The sequence below is a fragment of the Typopeltis vanoorti genome, chromosome 14 (genome assembly GCF_054136105.1).
Source record: "Typopeltis vanoorti isolate ZY-2024b chromosome 14, IOZ_Tvanoo_1.0, whole genome shotgun sequence".
NCBI classification, from domain to species: Eukaryota; Metazoa; Arthropoda; class Arachnida; order Uropygi; family Thelyphonidae; genus Typopeltis; species Typopeltis vanoorti.
The window spans coordinates 98,146,806-98,168,230 of NC_143562.1; the positions used below are offsets into that span (position 1 = coordinate 98,146,806).

The window sequence follows — 21,425 nt, forward strand, 5'->3', positions numbered from 1 at the left end:
TAAGAAACTCAAAGAGTTTCATGCCGAATAAAATTTGGCAATTCCAAGCGTAAGCAAATACTTGGATAGCAGCACCTGACCCATTTGGTAGTGCAAACTGAGGCAACTCATAGAAAGGGTGGAGCAAGATCTGATGACTATTCTTGGTATTTACCCATAATGTCAACTTAGCTCCTAGGAGCTGTATTACTGTTCTACATTATGAGAGAAGGTCACTATCCAGACCGGTTTCAACCTTTATTGAGTTCTCATCAGTGAGTAGGTAGACCTAGTGAATACGAAGTTTGTAGCGAACAGCACTTACATCCCTTCTATGAGAATTGCCAAGAAGGTGTCCTAATAAATCACTAATTATATGAAGAGCCAAAGGCTTCAATTCGATGACATGAACTTATTTAAGTTATGGGATATTGCATCCCATATTGTTTCTTAGTCGAATAAGAAACTCAAAGAGTTTCATGCCGAATAAAGTTCCGCGATTCCAAGCGTAAGCAAATACCTGGATAGCAGCACCTGACCCATTTGGTAGTGCAAACTGAGGCAAAAAAAAATGCGAATAATATGTTTATAAGTATACAATAAAGCACTGTTCTCAACTTATTCTAAGTGTGCATAGAATGTTTTTTCATCACCAAGAATTATCACAGGTATAGGCTTCTCAACTGAGGGTAATCAATCTTTATTGAATTTGAATTATTGATATATACTATGGAAACTGCAAGTTTTTATTATTATTGTTATTATTATTATGCAGGTATATCCATGGAGTCAGAAGACTCATTGTGAGAGACATTATTATTGAAGAAAAAATGAAAGAGTTTGAAAACAGGAACCAAACCTTTGAAATTCAGTGGCAAATCCTGAAGAAAACATTACGTGATTCAGCAAGAGAGAAATATGGTGAGGTTGTCTGCAAGGATAGAAAAATCAGAACTCCATGGAGGTCACAGTAAGTTAAAGAGGCAGTGAAGGAAAAGAAGAAAGCATATAAAAAGTTCCTGGCAAATAAGTCAGCTTGTGCTCTTAGAGAATACAGAGATAAATGTAAGAAAGCCAAATACTTTGTAAAACTAGCTAAACAAAAGTCATGGGAAGACTTTGGTAAGAACGTAGAAAATAATATCAAGAAAGTGGCAAGATATTCTGGAAGTTGTTGAAGAAGCTCCAAAATGGAGGAAAGAGTGCTGTAAAAGGAATTAGAAATGATAAAGGTAACATGAAAACTGAAGAAAAAGATATCCTTGAAGTATGAAGTAATTACTTTGAAAAAAATTACTAAATGAAACAAGCAGCGATGACAACGCAGTGGTAATAAACACATGATAGGCATGCAATCAGGAGGACACATCCATACTTGAAGTAGAAAAAGCCATTAAAAGCTTGAAATGTGGAATGGCAGCTGGAGTAGATGATATTCAACCAGAAATACTCAAGTATGGAGGTATAAAAGTCTTACAGTGGCTGCACTGCATAGTTCAGAAGGCCTGGACAGAGGGACGAATTCCAGATGATTGGAGTAGAGCTCTCATAGCAGCCATATATGAAAAGGGAAATAAAACTAAATGTGAGAATTATAGAGGTATTTCTCTACTGTGTGTTCCTGGTAAGATTTATGCAAGTATACTTGAGAAATGGTTGAGAAGGATTGTGGAAGGGACGATTGATGAAGAACAAGTTAGATTCAGGCCAAATAGAGGCTGTCAGGATCAGATTTTCACTTTACAACAAATAGTTGACAAATCATTGGAATATAACAAGTTTTGTAGATCTGGAAAAGGCATATGACAAGGTGGCAAGATATTCAAAATATTACAGTTGCATGCTGTCAATGGGACATTATATTAAGTAAGACTTATTCTTTATTTGAGGTGTAAGTCAGCAGTTAGAATTTGATGGAAGTACAGGAAGATAGTTTAATGTTAAATCTGGTGTCAGACAAGGATGCATATTATCTCCTCTGTTATTCATTATCTATATGGATCACATTATGAAGGAAAGTGGTATTAACCTGATATCAATATTGGAGATGTTAATCTCAGCTCTTTGCTTTATACGAATGATGATGTACTTCTAAATAAATCCGCTACAAATCTGCAAGATTCTCTGACTAAATTGAATAACTGTTGTAATAAGATATGGTATGAAGGTCAGCAATAACAAGACAAAGACAATGAAAATAGGCAGAACCATTGAAAATATCAACTGCATTGTGATTGGAGAACCTATAGAACAAGTAAAACATTTCAGCTACTTAGGTACAATTTTTAATGAAGATGGTAAATTAAATACGGAAATAGACAACAGAATCAACAAAGCTGGTATGGTAGGAAGGCAACTGAATAAATTTATGTAGAATAAGAGAGAAATTAGTCAAAACACTAAATTAGCTGTCAAGACAATGTTCAAACCAATTTTAACTTATGGATCTGAGACAGGATTAGAAATAAAACATTTGACCAATGACTAAAGACCACAGATATGAGAGCCCTGAAAAAGATTAGGGGCATGAACAGATGGCATGAATGGCAATATCATATTAAAAATGAGGATATTAGGAAAGAACATTGTTAGCATCCAGATTATGTTAGCAGACCTAATATCAGGTGGTATGGTCACTTAAACAGAATGGGAGAGGAAAGATTAGCAAAACATGTGTTATCTGCCAGGTTGGCAGAAAAAAGACCCTGAGGAAGACAAAGATATAGATGGATTGATACAGTAAAAAGTTCCTTAGAAGATAGATATATAAGATCTGATAATATGGGAGTCTTGACAGGTAACAGATTGATTTGGAGGAAAATTGTAGATAGGAAGTTAGTAATGATGTAAGTTTCATGTAGTAGTATCATATCCTGTACACCCCTTGAGGGTACATGTCAGGAATTTGATGATGATGAAGCACTGTCCTCAACTTACGTGCATAGAAAGTTTTTTCATCAAGAATTATAACAGGTAGGCTTCTCAATTGATGCCAAGCGATCTTTATTGCATTTGAATTATTGATGTATACTATGTTAACGGAAAGTTTTTATTATTGTTGTTATTATTATTATCATTATTATTATGCAGGTATCTTCATGGAGTCAGGAGACTCTTTGTGAGAGACCTACACGAACCTTTATACAAACAGTTTTTTGCTTTTTTACTCTGGCCTTAATTTAAAAATAATAGTTTTATGCATATGCTAATAATGATAGTGTTTCTTATTTTCTCAGCTTTCAGGATGCTATGATTTTACTGTCAGGGCTACTGATCTACTGTTGGATGTCAGAGATTTTAGTTACAGAGTGATTGAAATTTTTGCAGAAGTTACAGAAATTGCTACAGGTAATTATTACTTTGCTGGCTAATTCATTTGAAGATTTTTTTTTTTCTCTGTTTGAAGGTACAAACAAATATCATACATCAATATTCATAGATTAACATAACAATGGGTCCCTTAAGGCTTTAATCCCAATGACTAGGAGGAGAACTGACTGGGGGATTCTGACCAATGTCTAATCCTCACCTTCACATACTCCGTTAGTTCACATATTCCACTGGGTACTGAAAGAATGAGAATGGTTTGGCAATTTGGGACATGCCTACTAAATTGTACTCTCTATTGGCTTAAACCAGAAATACATCTGCTGGTACAACATGGTAATATTTAATGTTGGCTGGGATATCACTCAGTTAAACAAGGCCTCTGCTTTTTTCATCAAGGAAGCAGGGAGAACAGAGAAAACTCAATTACTGGAACAAACTTAACCTCAACATCTAGAAGAACAAACCCACTATCAGAAGAACTGAAAATAGGAACCATCAGTATAAAGAATATTAATGGAAAGGAAATCTTAACTTGTAGAAGAACTGGAAAAGCACCACATGGATATAATTGACATCACTGAGACAAAGAAGACAAAAATGTGAGATGTTACTAAATAATAAGTATAGGATGTTATATTATTATTATTATTACCCAAGACCCCATGGAGTCAAAGACTTATCTGGTTGGTCCTTTTATCATACACACACAGCTCATCATACCATGCTTTAAACACACTCAAATTCTCTGCAGACTGGTCTGGCTATTTCATCCACCTCGGCCCGTAGGGAGGGGTCAAATGCCGTTCGTACGCACGCGTAACAAGTGATAGCTTACTTACCATTATTTGGCTGGTATTTGTAAAGCAGTATACAAGTGTATATACCTAATTATATGGCTAAAGTAGTTGTCGCAGTCGGTAAGAATATATTTTTCAATTAATATTTATTATTCTTATTTTACTGTCACTCGTTTATTTTAACAAAACCAAGATACTACTGTTTCTATTTTTGTATTTTTTTAGCTTTTAACGTAATTATTTACTTTATTTATTTATTTATATATCTATTTTGGATTTAATAAATGTTTATTTTGCTTTTGATAGTATAACACACATAATGATGCCAAGAAAGTTTGAATCCAGAGCTAGTAAAAGAAAACGATCAGAGAAAAGAAAAGGAAAAACAGCTAAATAGTCAAAAGGGAGCAGTTTTGTCTTTCTGAAGTTCTTCTGAAAATGAAGGAAGTGAAGAATTTCATAGAACTGAAGTTGTACCTCAAACTTCTCACAATGAAAATGAAACATTGCTATCAGTATCAGGAGGAGATGAAAGTGAAAATGAAGAACATCAAAAGAATGGGGAAAACATAGAAGGAGAGAAAGAAGTAAATGAAACAAATGAAGAAGGTTTTTAAAGAAAATTTTCATTCGGAGTCTATACTTACCAGCAAGCAAGCTATCTCTTATTCTACCGATATAGCAGTGTGGCCAATTAGTATTAATGAACAATTTATCGAGCATATTTTAATAAATATGCCTCAGAATGTTGGTAAAATCAAAAATTTTATAAAAGAATACACAGAACACAATAGAATATATGTCAGAAATGTAAATGAATCACATTTTTTTTTACTGTAAAAAGGCGAATGGAACAAAGGAGAAACTAGAGTGGCTAATTTTTTCAGAAACCAGTAAAGCAATTTACTGCTTTGTAAATTGTTTTCTAAGTAAAATAATAGCTTAATGAAGAGTTTTAATGACTGGAGAAATATAACACAAACCTTATGTGATCATGAGTGTTCTACTGAGCATATGCGAGCGATGTGTGCATATCGCAAAAGAAAATCAAATTCTGTAAATAGTCAAATTGATTCTAAATTGATGAAACAAATACAATCTGAAGAAAATTACTGGAGAGATGTTTTAAAAAGAATAATAACTACCATTAAGTTACTGAGTAAACTAGAGCTAGCATTTAGAGGCAATACAAATGATATTTTTTCTGATTCTTGCAGAAATTATTTATCGTGTTTACATTATTTAAGTGAATTTGATGATTTTTTAAAACATCGCATGAAAATGTACACCAGTAGTTCTGGCAGATCAAATTATCTTTCTTACCACACTTGTGATGAATTCATAGCATTAATGGCTAATAAAATAAGAGAAATATTAATATCAGAAATTAAGGAAGCTAATTATTTTGCAATTATACTAGATTCAACGCCAGACGTTGCCCATCATGACTAACTAGCTATTATATTTAGATATGTTACCGCAAATTCTGACATTAGAGAACCATTTATCGGGTTCATCAGTATTACACAGCATAATTCCTTATATTTAGAAGAGGTAGTATTTAAAAAATTAGAATTATCTTTGGTGATAAAAATGTGCAGAGGGCAAAGCTATGATAACGCAGCCAATATGAAAGGTGTCTCTATAGGTTTACAAGCTAGACCGAAAATACATAATCCCTCTGCACAGTATATACCATGCTCTAGTCATTCATGAAATTTAATTGGCAACTATACCATGGAATCCTGTCCGGAAGCAGTGCAATATTTTGTTTTATTCAAAATGTATATAATTACTTTTCAACAAGAAGATGGCATATACTCCTTAAACATTTAGAAAAAAAAAAAATCTTTAACAGTCAAAAAATAAAGTGGAATGAGATGGTCGGCAAGAGCTGATGCTCTTGGGACTTTGGCTTTGAAAAGTGGATATAAACAAATTAAAGAGGCATTACTTGAACTATCCATTTCTCCTCATGAAAAACCTATTTCTAAATTAGAGAGCTCATCATTGGCTGAACATTTTGACAATTCAGAAACTGCAATTTTAACAGTTGTGTGGGACAAAATTTTACAACGAATAAATGCTACTAGTAATCTCTACAAGGTCCCTATATGGATGAGGGAAAAGGTTCCGATGAGAGAAAATTTAAAAATGAGAAGGAACGAGTGAACGAGTTAAAAAAAACAAAATGTCTGATGAAATTTCATAATCTAACGTTGAGATTATATTATATAGGAAAGAAAATTTCATTTTTAATACTTTTATATTATATTAGATATGTTTGACATTTTTTTGAAGAAAGATATAGATCAAGACAAGTTCATGACTAGTATTAACAAAATTTTACAAGCTTATGGGACTGATATTGACTCAGAAAAATTTATCGATGAAGTTAAGTAATTTTTAATAATGATAAAGGAAGAAAAATTCTTTAATTAAAAATATGTACAAATTTATAAACGATGGGTTCAGATCTACTTTTCCGGACATAGAAACAATTTTAAACATATTTTTGATGATGGCTATTTCAAATCCAAGTGTTGAACAGTCATTTTCAGTGTTGAAACGAATAAAAAAATAATTTAAGAAGCAACTTGCACCAAAATAAAACAAGTGACCTGGCATTATTATGCATTGAATCAGATGTAATAGACTCGATTAATTATGATGACTTTATAGATATATTTTCTAAAATCAAAGCCAGAAAAAAAAAACATTTAGTTATTAATATTTATATATTATTTAAATTTGAACTGATTTATTTTTATACTTTTTTAAAATACAAATATATGTATACCAGTGTTATTTTATTAAAATAAGTTATTATGGAAATATCAACTTTTATTTTCAATAAACTAAAAAAAAATGCATATGAATTTTATTAACTGAAATAGACTTGTTCTTATAATGAGGCCTAATAATGATGTTGTGCCTAGAGCCTCCAAAAGTGTAAATGCGACCCTGCATTCCAGAGGTTAGAAACTACCTTAATCAGTCACCTCTGGACCCTTTCCAACATCTCTTCATCCTTCTGAAAACCAGGTGACCAAATCTGGGCACAATAGTCCATGTGTGGCCTAATCAAAGCCTTATACAATGGAACAAGAATCTCCCTACTTCTACAAGTCAGTGTCCTCCGCATCATTCCCAGAAGCCTTTGTGTTGTCTTCACAATTTGGCTATGTGTCCCTAAATTTCAAATCCTTATCCACTATCACCGCCAGATTTCTTATTTCCTCCACCTCCGACAATATATCTTCACCAAGCATAAATTCTGCATCCCATCTTTGTTTTCCAAATTTTAAAACCTTACATTTTGCAACATTGAACTCACATCCCCATTTCTGTGCCCAATCACTCAATTTATTCAAGTCTTCTTGTAAGGACAAAACATCTCCTCTACTCCTCATGGTTCGTCCCAACTTTGCATCATCTGCAAACAACTGAATATATCCATCCAAATCTTTACCAATATTATTAATATACAGCAATGGCCCTGAAACAGACCACCCGAGGCACACCGCTAGTAACTTTCCTTTTCCTGGATATATCGCTCCCCCCCCCATACAGAACTTGTTGATACTTATCAGATAGCCGGTCTCCAATCCAATGCACCAATCTAATATCCAACCCCATCGCATGATAAGTTGATAGTCAAACGGTAATCTATCAAAAGCCTTTGCAAAATCTAAATATATGACTGTGTATTCTTCTCCTCTGTCCAAGGAAGCTGTCAACTTATTGCAATAAATAAGTAGATTACTAAAACATGACCTCCCTTTAGCAAATCCATGCTGTCCATCAAAGATAATACCATCGTTGTCAATCCAATTCTGGATCCTAGTTCTCACAAGCTTCTCCAACAACTAACTACAACACCTGACACAGAGATAGGCCTATAATTTGATGCTTGAGTTCTATCACCTCCCTCATGAAGCAGCACAGTCTTGCCCTCCTTCTACTCCTTAGGAACTTGAACCAGTGCAAGACTCATGTTAAAAAAAAATATGTCAAGGCAGGTGTCAACTCCCTGGCACAGTCCTCCAGAATATGTACTGTTATATTATTAAGTATCACAGCCTTATTAACATCTATTTGCTCAACTCCCACATACACCACTTGCTCACTTACAGTCAATCTCTCTTCCCCCATCATCAACTGCTCTCAATCTCTCCATGATGTCACATTTACACGATTGAAAGACCTTTATGAACTGCTCATTTCAACTTTTGCTACCCTTATCAACTAAGTCACCCACCTTACCTGGTCTTTTTAATCTTCATGGAGTTGGTTATTACCACTTCTCTTATGCTGCCTCCATAATGCCCTTTTTCTCTGTGTTGTATTCATCCATTTCACACCTATCCTTTTAACCTTCTGATTCTTGGAATACATTTAGACATTGCTTCTACAAGATAGTTCTTGAAAATCCCCCAAGCTTCATTGATCTCTTTTCCATCTAACTCCTCATTCCATGCTACACCTGCGAGCTGTCTCCTGGGCTGTTCATAATCCCCCCCCCCCTTGTAGTTCCACATATAACCTTTTCTCACAGAGGTCCTCACATTGCTGGCAACCACCCAGGTAATCACTTCATGGTCACTCTCGCCAATCGGTGGGTGATTCAACACTTCATTTATAATTACATCCTCTGATGAGATGATCAAATCCAAGACCCTCAATCCTTGCGTGCCCCCTGTTACATACTGCCTGAGGTAGTTATCCCTCAAAAACTCAAGAAACTCATTTTCTTTACTCCCAGTTGCTATCTCATCGTTCCAGTCTATATTGCTTAATTAAAATCACCCATAATGATCACTCTTTTCTTATTTGCTTGGCTAATTTGATTATACATTTCATAGTCACTACCATCCACATTACCTGGTTATAACAAATATATTTGTTATAATATATTTGTTATCACAACCTACTATTCATAGAAATAAATATGAAACTAAAGAAAATAAAAGAAGCTATATAATGGAAAAAATGGAACTTTGAGAAATTAAAAAATACCAAGGAATTTGGAAATAGATTGGAGAAAGAATTAGAGGAAACAAGTTTTGGCAAAACTGAAGATCCAGAAAAGAAATGGGAACAAGTTAAAGTGAAAATAAAGAAGATTGCTGAAGTAGAAATTGGATTATGTAAGATCTAAAAGAATAAAAAAACCTTGGATAACTAATGAGATGATTTCTCTGATGGAAGAAAGAAGAAAATGGAAAAATAAAGACATCCCAGAAGGGAAAATACAATATAGAAGGGAAGCAGAAAGAAGTAGAGAAGATTTGCTTAAAAAATAATGTAAAGAAATGGAAAATTATGAGAGGGTGGGAAGGTATGATCTTTTATATGATGAAAAAGCAAGAAGCATGAATCACAAGAGAAATGGAATTCAAGCTAGAGGCATAGAAAATCAGAATGGAGAAATCATAGCTGAAGAAGATAAAATCCTAATGAGATGAAGGAATACATTGAAGATCTTTATGACAAGGAAAATAGACCAAATGAGTTGCTATTAGAAGATATAAAGAAGGTAAATGATGATTTAGGCCCAGAGATTTTGAAGACAGAAGTAGAAATGGCCATTAAAGAACTAAAATGTGGAAAGGCAGAAGAAATAGATGAAATACCCAAAATAATAAATTTAATTTATAACAAAGGAGAACTACCAAAAGATTTTATGACCTTAATATTTATACCTATACCAAAGAAAAGTAATGCAGTGAACTGCAAGGATTTTAGAACAATAAGCCTCATTTCCCATACATCAAAAATACTTATGAGAATCTTAACACAAAGAATTGCATCTAAAGTGGAAGAATTTCTTGGAGAAGATCAGTTTGGTTTTAGGAAGGGTAGGGGAACAAGAGATGCGATTGGACTGTTAAGAATGGTAAGTGAAAGAAGTCTAGAAGTGAATAAAAAAGTTAACATCTGTTATATAGAGTTTGAGAAAGCTTTTGACTGTGTAAAATGGGATAAGATAGTGGAAGTAATGGAAAAGATTGGTATAGATTGGAAAGACAGAAGGCTAATTATCTCACTATATATGGGACAAACCGCCATGGTGAGATATGGTACACCAGGTATCATTGGATGAGGAGTAAGACGAGGCTGTTCTCTGTCACCAATTTTGTTCAACATGTATTCCGAAGCAATGCTAAAAGAAGTACTGGAGAATTCTGAAGAAGGAATAAAGATTGGGGGTAGACAGATATTTGCAATAAGATATGCAAATGACAAGGCATTACTATCAAACGCTGAAACAGAACTACAACATCTGTTGAACAGATTACTGGAATCATGTATCAATAATGGAATGAAAATTAACATCAGAAAAACAAAGGTGATGAAAATAGCAAGGAAAGAGGCAAATGTGGATATCAGAATAAATGGGGAAAAATTGAATCAAGTAAAGTCAAGTATCTAGGAAGTGTTATTAGCAGTGATGGAAGATGTGAAAGTGACATTTAAGCATGAATAGCGATGGGAAGAGATGCCTTTAATAGAAAATGGAATTTATTCAGAAGTAAAATGGATAGAAACCTAAAGAAAAGACTAATAAAATGTTATGTGTGGAGTGTTGCCCTCTATGCATCTAAAACTTGGACATTGAAGAAAGAAGAAATTAAGATTTTGGAAAGCTTTGAGATGTGGATTTGGAGAATGATGGAAAAAATCAAATGGACAGATAAAATAACTAATGAAGAGGTCTTAAAAAGAGTAGTAGAAGAAAGAAGTCTGTTAAGGAGGATAAAAAGAAGCAAGGGAAACTGGATCAGATATATTCTGAAAGGGAATGGAATCATCAGAGATGCCATCGAAGGAAAAATAGACGGATAAAGACCCAGAGGAAGAGTAAGGAAACCAATGCTAGATGACATGCTCAATGGAGACAGGTACACAACCTTGAAAGAGAAGGCTCAGAACTGAAGAGAGTGGAAGGAAAGTTTCTGCTACGAAAAGACAAACCTGCTCAATTGCAGAATACTAAAGAAGAAGTAGTCACTACCATCCACATTACCTGGTCTATAACAAATATATTTGGCAATAACGATCAAGGAAAGGAAGGATTAATGACAGCATTCAACACCAAACATGAAAATAAAATTCATGATTAGAAGGCAGTTTCAAGTAGAGTTATGTGAGCAAACTTCAAAATGGAGAAGTGGACAATGAAAACTCGTTTGTGCCTATGATACCAGAGAAGATTCTCCTAAGGAAGAAGTGGAAGAAATTTTCAAGTCAATCAAGCAGGTAGCTGGCATAAAGAAAATGGAAAAAGTGATTCTTGTTAGAGATCTAAACAGCAGAGTAGGAAATGAATCACACCAGATGTATAGAAAACATTTGGGAAAAATTTGGAGCAAAAGGCCAAGCTAATAATAATGGAAGTATCTGCTGGATTTCTGCTGAAGATATGGACTGGTCATTACAAATATCATGTCCCAACATAAAGATGTGCATAAGTTCATTTGGAGAGAAGACACAAGAAATAAGAAAAGCCTCATTGATTATGTCATTGTTGATAGTGAAATCTTCATGCTGGATCAGGATACAAGAGTGTGTGCAGAGATTTGAAACTGGAAGTGACCATCATATAATTTTAAGTAGGATAAAAATAACTATTTTATTTATTTATTTTTTTTTTTTGGTTTAACCAATAAGAATGCAATTAATGATGTAATTTTTTTCATGTAGGACTATCATATCCTGTACACTCCTTGAGGGTACATGGCAGGAATATGATGATGATAAAAATAACTATCATGTTGAAAAGAACAGCATGTAAGAATGTTTTAAAAAGAATTAAAGTTGAGCTACTTTTAAAGGTAAACTGTAGACTCAAATCTATAAACATTATTGAATAAAAAAGGAACAGTTCAAAAATAAGAACCAAATCTTGTGTCTCAGGCTGGCAAACTCTGTAGAAAACATTGATTGTTTCAGCGAGGGAGGTATGTGGTGAAGTTGTCTGCAAGGAGAGAAATATAAGAATACCATGGCAGACACAAGAAGTTAAAGGAGCAGTACTTGGAAAGAAGAAAGCACACTGGAAGTTCCTAGCAAATGAATAGTGAGATCTCCTAAAGGAATTACATAGTAAAATATAAGAGAGCTAAGCAATGAAAAAAGCTTGTTTGAAAAAACTTAGAAATGCAGTAAAGAGTACTGTTAAAGGAATCAAAGGTGATCTGAAAACTGAAAATAAGGATATTCTAGATGTCTGGAGAATTACTATAAAAGACTGGCTAAATGAAACAAGCAGTTACAGAATGGTAGCAGAAAATTTTCGAGATGAATGTAAACAGAAGTGCATATAAGTATATGAGGTAGAAAAGTTATCAAAAATTTAAAATGTGGAAAGGCAGCTGGAATAGATGATATTCAACCGGAAATGCTCAAATACGAGGTATAAAGGTCTAAAAGTTTTACATTGCATAATTCAGAGGGTCTGGTCGAATTCCAAATGATTGCACTAGAGCTGTCATAGCTCCCAGCAATAATACTAGGGAATGGAAATAGAATGCTGAATGTGATAATTACAGAAGAATTTCTCTACAGAGTTCCAGGTAAATTGTATAAGAGAAATTTGGAGAAAAGCAAGCTAAGTTCAGTCCTAATAGAGGGTGTGAATATCAAATTTTCACTTTACGATTTACTAGTTATAAAATCATGGGAATGTAACAGGGATCTGTACTTGAAAAGACACAGTGTCTAGAAAAGAAAAAAAAAGCTTTGGAAAGACTTTTATTGGGATTATATTGATCAAGTGCATATAATAAACAACTAAGTTATACCAACTAGTTTCACCAACTAAATCTGTTGGCATCTTCAGGGTACATAACTGATGTACAGCACTAAAAAGTAAAAAACTGTGTTACAAACTATAATCATCCGATTCCAATTATATTAAACAAAGAACAGAGCACGTACAATACATGCATAGAGCGTGGATGATATCACTTGTTGTTATTTAGGAATGTTCTATAGTTGGCACTATAATTTTTAAAAAAAAAAAAAAAAAAAGCTTTTCAAATCACTACAATTATATGGAGTAAATGGAACATTACAGAGCAAAATACATAGTATATATTTAAGTTGTAAGTCAGCAGTTAAAATTGAAGGAAATAAGGGAAAATGGTTTAGTGTAAGACAAGGGCCACACATTCTCTCCACTCTTATTCATCATCTATATGAATCACATTATGAAAGAAAGTGGCATTAAACCTGATGCTATAATTGGCAATATCAAACTTTGCTCTTATGCAGATGATAATGCTGTACTCCTAAACACATCCAGTGCAAGTCTTCAGGATTCTCAAAAACTGAATAACAGCTGTATGAAATTTATCATGAAAATCAGCAATAAAAAGACTAAAACTATGAAAATAAGCAGGAACATAGAAAACTTCAACTACATTCTCAATAGAGAACCCGTAGAACAAGTATATTTTATACCTGTCGCACAAATCACCAGGCCTCAGAAGAATGATTATATTCCATCAATGGTTCAATTTCACTGGACTTCCTTTCCTACACTTCTCCTTTAACCTTAATTGCCATTCTTTTCAGTTGTCTCTTAATATTATTGTACTTCTCTCTCTCTCTTTGTACTAAAAGAAGTTACTGCTTAACCATTTCTTATATGCTCTCTTCTTTTCTTCTCCTTCACTTAGTAACTTATCCATTCTTTATTTTCTTGCCACTTTCCTTTCCTTCCAAGGGCCTCTTTAGCAGCTTCATGTCATACAACACAGATGTAAATCCCTCTCTGGTTAAATCCAATTTCTACTCAAGACATTGTATGTATAAATCCCATATACTGTTATCTTGTAAGAGTCTTATATCTGGGGTTCTCAACAACTCTGCCATCATTGTGTGAAGTATTGGGCTCTTAGATGTGACAGGACACACACACAATCTTACTTATCGTTGCAGATGATCTACCCCACCTTCAGCTCCATGGAACACACATCTTGCATTATTACTCACTCCTGTCTAACTGTCACTAGATCAATTATTGACTTCATACCTTTAGTTGGGCACTTATACATCTCGAGTATGACTTAATCTCATTTCCCTCCAATATTATAAGAAATACAGGAAAACCTCGCTTAATGTGATTAATTGATCTATCAATTAATGCATGCTAAGTGAAATTGCGTTAAGCAAATATAATAAACAATAGGAATAATTATAATTCATCTATCAGTTAGCTTAAATTTGGAAAAAAAAATACAGTATAAGCTATATTAGAAGATAAAATCATCAAAGTTAATAAAAATCGATTGCTTAAATTTTTATTTAATGTCTAAACATTTGATTCAGCTACTTTTTTACAAAAAAGTAGCTGAAAAAGTAAGGCAATCTCTGGATACTTTGTATCCTGGTTGTGATGCTTCTGTTTTAGCTAGGAAAGTTTTTGTTGGCATACGCTTCCAAAAGAGACCAATTTCGTCTATGCTGAATATTTTCCAATTGTCATAATCACCCTCCTGAATTATGCTTGAATTCTTCAAGAAACTTGGCCACAGAATCTTTATCAGCACCAGCAGATTCCTCTGTTATTCTTACGTTATGCAGTCCAGTTCGATTTTTAAAACGGTCAAATCATCCTAAATTCGCAGTAAAGCTTTCACATTCCTCTAGAAATTTGGTCTCTTTCAGTGAAGTAAAAATATTGAGAACTTTTGCCTGAATATTTATACGCGTGGATAGGCTTATGTGTTCGTCAGACATGTTATGAAGGTTTCACGGTATAAAAGAACACAGATGGTTAAGAAAATAACTATTTATTAACTTAAAAGCTAATATTTCACTGGTCTTATATCCAGCATCTTCAGAGCACACAACACAAAGTTTGTTACAAAGGCAAGACAACCACAATCCGGTGTAACAGTGGGGACAGCATAAGTGATTGCAGCGTGCAACACAAGACTAAAGTCCTAATATGGCGCCATCTAGGTTAAAAAAAAAAAATTCAAGTTTTGAAATAGTAGTCCAAATGATAAAAATAGAAGTAATAAATATTAATTTGGTCTTAGGATGGCTGTCTCCCAAATCTTTGGTAGATTTATACAGCCATATTTGTTAAGATTTGGGGTATGTTTCAAGGCTTCTGTTGATTCCAGGAACAACCTCTCTGACTTGTAGAAGCTTCTGTGCATTACTTTTGTTTCTTTCCAATTGATCCTGTGTGCAGGGGTATCCAGAGCATGGTCTGCCAGACCCGACTTCCCATAGCGAAGGTGTCGGATATATTTTTTGTGTTCACTGAGGTGGATGTCCACATTTCTTCCTGTCTGTCCATAGTAGGCTTGATGGCAAGAACAGGGCACTTCATAGACACCAGGATGTGATAAAGGAGTGCATTTGTCCTTGGGTGAACGGATGAGAGTTGCTAATTTTTATAAGGTTTAAATACTGTGCGTAATTGGTGTTTGTTAAGCACCCTAGATATCTTTTCAGATGTGCCTTTAATGTATGGGATGGTGATTGTTTTGTTGTAGTCTTCAAAACTTGAATTTTTTTTTTTTTTTTTTAACCTAGATGGCACCATATTAGGACTTTAGTCTTGTGTTGCACGCTGCAATCACTTATACTGTCCCCACTGTTACACCGGATTGTGGTTGTCTTGCCTTTGTAACAAACTTTGTGTTGTGTGCTCTGAAGATGCTGGATATAAGACCAGCGAAATATTAGCTTTTAAGTTAATAAATAGTTATTTTCTTAACCTTCTGTGTTCTTTTGCCTGAATATTCCCTGTACTAAGAGGTATTCTTTTTTGGTTATAATCCTCAATCCAGAGTGATAGAAGATGCTCCAACTCAATCATCAAATGGCTTCTTTCTTTTGGGTGATCTGCATGCTTAAACAAGCAGTAGCAACTTTTCCTTGTTCGTTATAGTTTTTGCTCTTATTTAATATAGTCCAAACTATAGACTTGCTGTATCCCAGGTCTCGCACGATCATTATATTACTAGCGACACTTTCATGTCTCAATCACTTCCAGTTTTTCCACTCACTGCAGACGTGACAAAAAATTTTGTGTAACGTAAAAAAATTGCGTTAACTGATTAATCACTCACTTAAAGCGTAAAATAGTATCATTTCACTCAGTCACGCTAACCGATTATCGTGCATATCGAATTCGGTTAAGCGAGGTTTTCCTGTACTATGATGGTGTACTATAGGAAAAGAGGGTAGAATATCAAGGACACGAGAGGTTATTGTTGGGAGAAAGAACATTTGAAGTGACATTGGAGGAGGCAAAGTGAACTGTTCAGGCATAAAAAAAATGGAAAGATAGATTGTCGTAGTGGAATGGTAATAGAGATGTACAAGTGTGGTGGTAGTAAAGTACTACAGGTTCTGACAATGATATTTAATAAAGTGATATTTGAGGATATCCCTTATTAGTGGAACCGCTCATATATATCATCCATCCTTGAGAAGGGCAGTAAGAAAGAACCCCAAAATTATGATGGAATCAGTGTTATGTGTTTGGTTAGCAGGATATTTGGTCAATTCATATCAGAAGTACAATCTGGTGTTAAAGCAAATCTTGCACTTTATGACAAATTTCCCAAAAGTTACTATGAATAAAGAAGCTCCATTTAATTTTTGTAGATGTGGAGAAAGCTTATGATACTATCCTGAGGATGACAATATGGCAGGTATTGAAGAGAGCAGGAATAGATGAAGGAACAGGAGACATCATGCACAGGATGTATCAGGGTCTAGGTCTGCTATAAAGATTGATAACAAACTTTCAAAGGAATTTACTACTAGAAGGGGCTTAATGTTTTAGTAATCTACTTATTATAATAAGGTGACAGTGGCTTTGGATGTGGAAGATGAATATACACAGTAGTATACTTAGACGTTGCAAAGGCTTTTGATAGATTGCTGCATGACATGTTCATAGTCAAACTAGAGCAGATGGGACTGGATATGAGACTAGTGCATTGAGGTTGGCTGTTTGATAGGTATCAACAAGTTGTGTGTGTGTGTTGGGGGGGGAGTAATATCCAAGAAGAAAAAAGTCACTAGTGGTGTGCCTCAGGAGTCTCTTTGGGCCATTGTTGTTTAACCTATATGTCAGTTATATTGGGGAAGATTTGAATGGATATATTCAGTTGTTTGCAGATGATGCAAAGTTGGGACAAACTATGAGGAGCGGAGTATATTCGGGTATGCTATTGCCCACTTATTTTTCCTCGTGATGCCTCCTGAAACAGGTGGTACCATGCAGAAGTAGCAGTCATTTGCTTGATAGCTTGGCTCCCTCCAAAACAGTAAATGGTATCAATGCTTTATTACTTTTCAGCCACTTCAGAAGATTTCTAGCACACGTACCACAGCATATTTGTGGGGCCCAGGTCTTGTCCTGGTCCCCGATCTTACATCCGAAATAAAGCTGATATGTCTTTTTCGTTAATGGAGTGATGGCCTTTTTCTGGCTTACAAACGTCATTTCTCTGCAAATGTAATAACAAATATTATTTGCACTATTAACACAAATATGAGGCATCGCTACTGCTGGATTTACACTGCAGGGATCACTTGTATAGTACTTATAATGCAGGAGTAAATGGGAGTGTAGCCCAGGAAGTCGCACAAACACTTGCTCACCCTACGAGACCACTTTATATGAACGATTGCATCAGCCAATGATGCAATAGCTTCTGGGGGTGTTGTGTATGATTTGCTGTGGCAGTATGTTGTAATCAGGAGATTGAAATACGGCATTGCCAAATTACACCTGTGTACGCAATGCAGACTGAGTCTCTCCTGAAAAACAGGCAATCGACAGATTTTAATTGTCATTTTCATGTTCATCATATCAAAATTAGTAAAGAATAAAGAATTGCTATTTGCATTTCAGAGGCAAATTGTGTATTGTCCAGCATTATAGGCCAATCAGCATATCAAGTGTGGTGGTTAAAGTATTAGAGTACTTGGTAAAAGACAGAATTCAAGACTGAGTGAATAGAAATATGATAATTTATAAGGGACAACATGGTTTTGTGAAGGTCTTGCCTTAGTAATTTGCTTACTTTTCATATTAAAGTGACACTAGATTTGGATAAAGGAAATGGCTACCCAGTGATACTGTTGGACTTTGCAAAGACATTTCAGAGAATTCCACATAGAAATCTGTTGCATAAATTGGAGCAAATGCAGATGGATATAAATCTGGTGATTTGTATTAGAGAGTGGCTAATGGACAAACATCAAAGAATGGTTTATGGAGGAGTTGTGTCCAGGAGAAGGCAACTGACTAGTGGTGTACCACAGGGCTCAGAACTTGGTCCTCTGTTGTTTAATTTGTTACATCAGTGATTATTTAATATTAAATATTCAATTAGCTGAATAATGAAAAATTAGGAAGAGCTAAAAGATAAATGAACGTGATGTAGATATCCTGCAAGATGAATTAAATAGATTAGCAGCATGGACAATTGTAAACGACTGCTGGTTTAACATGATCAAGTGTAAGGTGATGATGCACTTTGGGGAGAAGGAATCTGATGAAGCCATGAATTTGGGGATGAGGTGGACAGAGAGTTGAAGTTTAGAGGACATATTACAGATTAGTCAAGCCAGCACATCAGATTACGTGATTGTTGAAGAATACACTAACAAGCACGGATAGGGAAGTTCTTGTTCTCCTTTAGACATCTGGACTACTGCACACAGATCTGTTCATCTGGATTTCGTGGGAATGAAGAAGTGGCAGAGAAGATCCAGAGACAATTGACAAAGATTGTGGTAGATCTATGGAATGCTCCCTATGAGAATAGATTGATTGACAGTCTCTGGGCTTCAAAAATTAGCTAATAGGGGGAAAAGAAGAAACATGATAGAATCATTATGTTATTAAAGAGGTTTTATAGAATTGACACTGAAGACATTTTTCAGTACATGGTAAGAAGGGAGAGAAAAAGGGGTCACCAGTGAAAGTTGTATAAGAATGTAGTTGGCAAAGGTGTAAGGACTAGATTTTTTGCTTAGAGGGTGGTGAATGGGTGGAATAGGTTGCCAGAGGTGGTTGTGAGTGCTTTATCAATGAATGAGTTTAAGAGAACAGGTATGATTAGTATTGTGTGAATAAAGGGTAGTATGGGAATAATGAATCTCCTGCAATGAATCTTTTGACTCCGTGGAGATACTTGTATAATAATAATAATATTATCTGTGTAATCCAATATTCCTTGCCAGATGATGTCTAATCTCAATTCTCCCCCTGTAGATCTTCTGTAGCTTAAGATTTCCTTCATGTGTATATCTTTATCACATATTGTTCTCTATCATTTGCTGTTGCTAACACTCTCTCAATTCTGATGATCATTCTGACCTCTTTAAGTTCTTATCCATGAAGCTTGATTTTATATAGTACAAATTCCTTAATAGTGTAATCATCTTCCTTGATATCTTTAATATCAACAATTTATCTGGCTCCCTTTTTTGAATTCCACTGATCAAACTGGAAGAGAAGCAGAGGTATCTACTGTAAGTAACGATTGAAAACAAATCATCTCCTGACCAGAATCAATAACATTCCTGTCAGGGAGATTGTATCAGGAAATTAATGATTTGTCTGGTAGCGTAAACAGTATCCTATGGATGGACAGATTTGGGATTTATATAGAGTTATAGCTGGTTAGGTGAAAAATATCATCTTGAATCAAAAAAAAAAAGAAAAAAAAAAAGCCAGTTTTTTTAAGGCTGAGGAAGCTATTGATGAGTGTCTTTATGCTAGGAGAGGCTGGAGGTAAATATCAGTCCAAGGAAAAAAAAAATCTGATTCTGTTTGCTGATCTGTTTATTATTGAGGTAAAGAAAACTTAGCTGAGGTCCCTGTTGTAAAAGCAAGACTGCATTTCGATGGTATTGAAGGCAACCTGGTACCAGGTTATCCTTGCCTGGATTTGGTAAGGATGGTATGGAGATCAGTGTCTCGGGCTCTAAGTCATTGGTTGCAGATGATCTTGCAGCTAGGGATGTCAGAGCACTGTATGTTTTGTTGAACGAGCAGAATGAATGGAGTGTACTGTCTTCAGCAAACTGTGGATAGATAGGAGTGGTGGTGATTGAAAGTAGGTCGTTTATGTATATGAGAATGAGGATAGGAGATTGAACAGAGCCCTGAGTCATTCCTGCATTGATGGCAAAGCTCAGAGAAAGAGAGAGAGAGAGACAGGGCCATTCCCCATGACATACAGCAACAGCGATTGACAAGAGAGAAAGTTTATTCAGTTACAGAGGGTGGCAAATAGACTGAAGGAATGCAATTTGCTTAGCATGCCTCAAAGCCAAACGTTATTGAAAGGTCTAGAAATGTCAATAGCAACAGCCCATGTTTTGCAAACGTTTCTGTGGTTTCTTCAATCCTTTCTGTAGCACTTAAAGATCAAGTATTTTTTTAGAACAACTATGTTATACCAACTAGTTTCACCAACTGAGGCTGTTGGCATCTTCAGGGTACATAACTGATATTAAGGCACTTAAAGCTAAAAACTGTTACAGACTATAAATCAACCTATTCCAATTATATTTGACAAAACAGAATGCGTACAATACATGCATAGTGCGTGTATTGTATGCATGATTTCACTTGTTGTTATTTAGGAACGTTCTATAATTGGCACTATAATTCGGTTCTTGTATGTTTAGAGATCTAATGAGGGTCTTCCAGATCTCGGGCATGAGATGATAAAGGAGAAATGTTAACTCTGGGGCATAATATTTGAGTCCAGTTAAAGAACTGTATTGGGATCAGAAGGCTTTTTAGTGTTCAAGTTGTTTAGTATTCATCTGATGTCTTTTTGCTGAAAAACCATATTATTATTATTATTATTATTTCCCAAGACCTCATGGTGTCAAAGACTCATCTGGGAGGTCATTTTATCACACACACACATCTCATCATACCATGTCTAAAACACACTCAAACTCCTTGCAGACACCACACTCTCAGGCAAGGCATTCCAATCATTCACAATTCTGCACGAAAAAAACCTGCCTCTCACTCCCCTACTCACACCCTCTTTATACAGTTTACAGGGATGACTTCTGGTTCTCCCCTGATCTCCCACTATTCTCTGTAGAACTTCTCCACCATTGATCTTATAACAACCCCTTACCAACTTGTAGGTCTCTATCATATCTCTCCTCTTCCTTCTCTCCACCAGACTCTGCAAATTACATCTTCTCAATCTTTCCTCATACTCAACATTCCAGAGGTCAGAAACTTAGTCAGTCGCCTTTGGACCCTTTCCAACATCTCTACATCCTTCTGAAAAC

At 35.0% G+C, this 21,425-nt stretch overlaps 1 protein-coding gene across 2 annotated transcripts in view; it reads left to right on the forward strand.

Moving 5' to 3' along the window:
• Window positions 1–21,425, forward strand: part of LOC150099795 (alpha-2-macroglobulin-like protein 1) — a 1,007,775-nt gene that overhangs the window by 383,689 nt on the left and 602,661 nt on the right. For both annotated transcript variants that reach the window (XM_090403789.1, XM_090403790.1), the window contains exon 9: window positions 3,216–3,327. In XM_090403789.1, coding sequence (XP_090259915.1) covers window positions 3,216–3,327 — 112 coding nt within the window. The remainder of the gene's footprint in view (window positions 1–3,215; window positions 3,328–21,425) is intronic.